At 38.6% G+C, this 4,946-nt stretch overlaps 1 protein-coding gene across 1 annotated transcript; it reads left to right on the forward strand.

Annotated features, from left to right (window-relative positions):
- Positions 1–368: 368 nt before the first annotated feature.
- On the forward strand, positions 369–4,741 carry LOC133298642 (beta-hexosaminidase 2-like). Its single transcript, XM_061497972.1, has 2 exons — positions 369–1,172; positions 3,620–4,741. Exons 1-2 carry the CDS (start codon positions 377–379, stop codon positions 4,567–4,569), a joined length of 1,746 nt encoding a protein of 581 aa, XP_061353956.1. The 5' UTR covers positions 369–376; the 3' UTR covers positions 4,570–4,741.
- Positions 4,742–4,946: the final 205 nt, after the last annotated feature.

The raw sequence follows: 4,946 nt of genomic DNA on the forward strand, positions 1-4,946 counted from the left end.
AAATTTAACTCAATTTTTCTAGTAATATTTCGACCTACCAAATAATATTATTTTAATTTTTCTTCCAAATTCATTTTCTCATCGTATTCATACTAATTGTATTTTCTTGATAATTTTTTTTTTCCTTTAAATAAACCAAAGGAAGTGTCAAATGCATACAGTCCAACCAATAAGCAAACAAAAACAGAAAAACAAAATCTAGCTGTCCTATGAACCAGACAAATCTAATTTTTAAACACAAAACCTCATTGAATTCCTCACCATCCAAGTCCTATGTATAGGAAATATTTTTAATACATTTACATTCTCACAAAGTCACATTCACCATACATTTCAAACACAAGTAATGGCTCAGTCTCTTCATACCAACAAGACCATGACGCTATTACAATCAACGTTGTTGTTACTACTGTTACTAGTGCTACTGCCATACCAAACAGTAACAGCAGCAGAGTCCGAATCTATTGTTATCAACGTGTGGCCCAAACCAATAAACCTCACGTGGACCCCACCACACAAAGCCACACTTTTGTCACCAACGTTCACCATCACCACCACCAGCCACCACCACAACAAACATCTCTACGCCGCTATCACCCGCTACCTCCGCCTCATAAAAACCGAGCACCACCTTCCACTGGTTTCACCACCGGTGAACATCTCCACAAACCTCCCACCCCTACACTCGCTGACAATCACCGTCGCCGACCCCGACGCTCCCCTCCACCACGGCGTCGACGAGTCTTACACCCTCTCCGTCACCGCCACCTCCGCCACCCTCATCTCCGTTACGGCATGGGGCGCCATGCGAGGCCTCGAGACTTTCTCCCAGCTGGCATGGGGCAAACCCACGCGCGTGGCGGTCGGGGTGTACGTGTGGGACGCGCCGCTGTTTGGCCACCGTGGAGTCATGTTGGACACGGCGAGGAACTATTACCCGGTGAAGGATTTGCTGAGGACTGTGAAAGCAATGAGTATGAACAAGTTGAATGTGTTTCACTGGCACGTGACGGATTCACAGTCTTTCCCAATCGTGCTTCCTTCTGAGCCTGCATTGGCTGATAAGGGTGCTTATGGTCCTGACATGGTGTATTCTCCTGAGGATGTTAAAATTGTCGTGGAGTTTGGCCTTGATCATGGTGTTCGTGTTATTCCTGAGATTGACTCACCTGGTTAGTTCATTTTTTATTTATTTTTTATTTTTTGGTGATTGTACTTGTTCGATCGGAGAGAATTGTGATTAATATTACATGTGTAAATTAATTGAGTCTATGGAAGAAACAACGGCTAAGATGACATATCCATTTTCCACAACAAAAGAGGCTTGAAGCCAATAGGGGTGTTCTTGTGTTGGGAATTCAAGTGTGAGTAATAAAAATTCTCACGTCAAAGGAATGGGCTAAGTATGTTATATATAAGTGGAATGACCAATAAACCTAATTTCTTAAAATTCTGGATTTAAATGTGGTGTCGCATCCCTTGTTTTTGTGGTTTTGTTGCTTAGATCCATTTGATGATAGTGTCCCCTAATTGTATTAGAGCCTAGTGATAATTACCCATGAGTCCTTAAGGTTATGGGTTGAGATTAGGCCCGGCCCATTTGCTGCGTTGATGATAGTCTCCCCTAATTGAGCTTCTATAATTTGGCTTTAAAAGGTGTGTACCTATGGGGTTTAACGGATAAGGCCCAATCCTATTCGAATTAGGATTAGTCTGAGCTCTTTTCTTCTAGAACATTTGGACCTTGTGGGTTTGATTTCTATGCCTGTTTGTTTCTCTCTGCATATTTGTCAGTTCAAGGAATTAAACATGTTCTGTGTGAATAACTGTGCGGAATTATTAATTTAATTAGTCGTGATTGCTGTGCAGGTTGCATCAGATTCTAACATGGTCCACTTGTTTAGTTTTCACAAATTCATTGACATTTCATCACAACTGTCTGACTTTCTGGTTTTGTGATGTTTCTATGTTAAATATGTTTGTCAAACAAATATGAAAAGGTTAGAATTTGTATATATATCAACATGGACATCACCTTTATCTCACTCATGAAAAAAGTAAATAAATAAAAATAATAATGCAACCACCTAATCGGTGGCAGTTTTTTTTAGAGGTTAATGTTATTTCGACAGACAGAATATAACACATACAGAGGGATATGTGTTTCTCATCAAAAGCAGAAATCACACTGTTCTGCCTGTTTGTGTTTTTTAACGTGTTTGTTTTTGAATGTTGGAATCTGTTAAAGTATGTATTTTTTTTTTCTTTTCTTGTCAGAGTGCTAGCCTATTAGTTGTTGAGAGACATACACTTAATCATATAATACTCGAAACATTACTAGACTTTTGTACCAAAAATTTAGGTTGAAATTATCTCAAACATGCATTAGGTGGTACCGAGTCCCTTTGGAACTGCTTCATCAAGCAACCCAATTCGAGGTAGGTTGCTTCACCTACACTTTAGCTTACCATCCCTCTGGCTTAACCAAAAATAAATTGTTAAAATTTAGGAAGTTCTTCATCTGATCAACAATGCAACTTTGGATACAAAAGAATCTGAGCCATTATCCTGGTCCTTGATATTAAGATCTCTGAAACAAAAATAGATTGGAAATTTACTCTTGTGCCCCCGGAAAGCAACCAACGTGCTGATTTTATGGCTAAATGGGGATGCCAATATTATTGGTTAACAAGGAAAATACCTTCTATTTTGATCCTTAGATTCTCAGCTGGTAAGGCAGGAACTTTGTCTTGTTAGGAGTTAGTATTTTGTTTCCTTTTGCTTCTATGACAAAATAAAAAAAAAAATTCAAGTTTCCTTTTCCTGTTTTGGTTTATATGAACATAATCAAGCATTTCAAAGTGATGGTTCTAGGAATTATGGTTATTGGTAATTAAAATGAAGTGTATATTGGCAAAGCTGAAAGGATCAAGGGCAGCAGCTTACCATGAGATTGCCTTATTCTTTGAAGCTAAAACTTAACCCGCGAAGAAACAGAAAACTAAATATTTTAATGAGCTGGCCAATTAACAAATTAATTAGATATCTAAGTTTAAAACTTTGTGTTGGCAATGTTACTATATTGATTCTTAGCTACTATCCTGGATATTATATCTTTGAAACAAAAAATTATTGGAATTTTACTCTTGTGCTGGATGAAAGGAACCAATATGCTGATTTTATGGCTAACTTGGGATCCCACTATGATGATTGTTGGGTTACTTGGAAGACACCTCTTTCTGGTTTGATCCTTGGTTTCTTTGCTGATAAAACAGGAACCTTGTGTGTTAGGAATTATGGGGATTGGTATGTTAAACTGAAGTGTATATTGGCAAAGAAGAAAGGATTTAGGGCTGCAGGTTACCATGAGAATGTCTAATTGTGAGGTTAAAACTTCATTCACAAAGAAACAGAAAACAAAATATTGTAATCATAAGGCCAACTAACCAAATAATTAGTCTTCTGTATGATATCCAAGTTTAAAACATTGGTTTTGCAATGTATTACATTCTGATAGAAAAACATATCTTTCTTTTCCTCTTTCACTTATTTTAGATTTACGAGTTAGTCTTTCTGAGAATCATGATGATCACTGATTGATAAAACTTTGTTTTGGCAGGGCATGCAGGATCTTGGGCTACAGCCTACCCTGACATTGTAACTTGTGCTAACATGTTCTGGTGGCCAGCTGAAAGTGAGTGGTCGGATCGGCTTGCTTCAGAACCAGGAACAGGGCAATTGAACCCCTTAAATCCCAAGACCTACCAAGTCCTAAAGAATGTGATACGTGATATGACCACGTTGTTCCCAGATCCATTTTACCACTCTGGTGCTGATGAGGTCGTACCAGGTTGCTGGAAAACTGATCCCACAATTCAGAAATATCTATCAAATGGTGGAACTCTCAGCCAAGTTCTTGAGGTGTTTGTGAATAACACTCTCCCTTTCATTCTATCACTCAACCGCACTGCTGTCTATTGGGAAGATGTTTTATTAGATGATACAATCCACGTGCCATCTACAATTCTTCCCAAGGAGCATGTAATTTTGCAGACATGGAACAATGGACACAATAACACTAAACGTATAGTTTCTTCTGGATACCGAGCCATTGTGTCATCAGCAGACTTCTATTACCTGGATTGTGGGCATGGTGATTTTGTTGGGAATAACAGCGCCTATGACCAGCAAAATGGGGATGACACAGGCAATGGTGGCTCTTGGTGTGGACCTTTCAAAACATGGCAAACCATATACAATTATGATATAAGATATGGGCTGAATGAAGAAGAATCAAAGTTAGTTTTGGGTGGGGAGGTGGCACTGTGGTCAGAACAAGCTGATCCAACTGTTTTGGATGCGCGAATTTGGCCAAGAACTTCTGCAATGGCTGAGTCATTGTGGTCAGGCAACCGGGATGAAACGGGTATGAAGAGATATGCTGAGGCCACAGATAGACTGAATGAATGGAGAAGCAGAATGGTGAGAAGAGGTATAGGGGCTGAGCCCATTCAGCCACTTTGGTGTGTTAGAAACCCTGGTATGTGCAACACAGTTCATGCAAGCTAGTTGCTTTCTTCCTTTATCACCAAAAATAAAAAAAGATCCATTAATGAATATCTCTTACTTTTAATTGGGTCTATATTGTCCAACTATTTTGTTGAGGCCAAAACCTATTGTTTTGTGATGAGTGATTGTAGTTGTGAAAGAATTGTACATGTATTTGAACAATTCTTTATTTCAATTGATGTTGTAAATTGTAGTCTATATATGATTAAAGTTTTACCTAACGCTGCCTCAAGCAGGATATTGATAGATCAACAATATGATTATATCTGTGTTGGCAGAATTATCTTTGGTGTTTACTGTGTTTATATGTAGCAAGGAGAGAAAGTTGGGTTAGTATTAATGTCCGTGTTACTTTTGTGACTCACTGTTCTTTTTTC

This window comes from Gastrolobium bilobum, unplaced genomic scaffold (assembly GCF_033153095.1).
Source record: "Gastrolobium bilobum isolate Gb01-03AN ecotype WA unplaced genomic scaffold, APGP_CSIRO_Gbil_v1 utg20100, whole genome shotgun sequence".
In the NCBI taxonomy this organism is placed as follows: Eukaryota; Viridiplantae; Streptophyta; class Magnoliopsida; order Fabales; family Fabaceae; genus Gastrolobium; species Gastrolobium bilobum.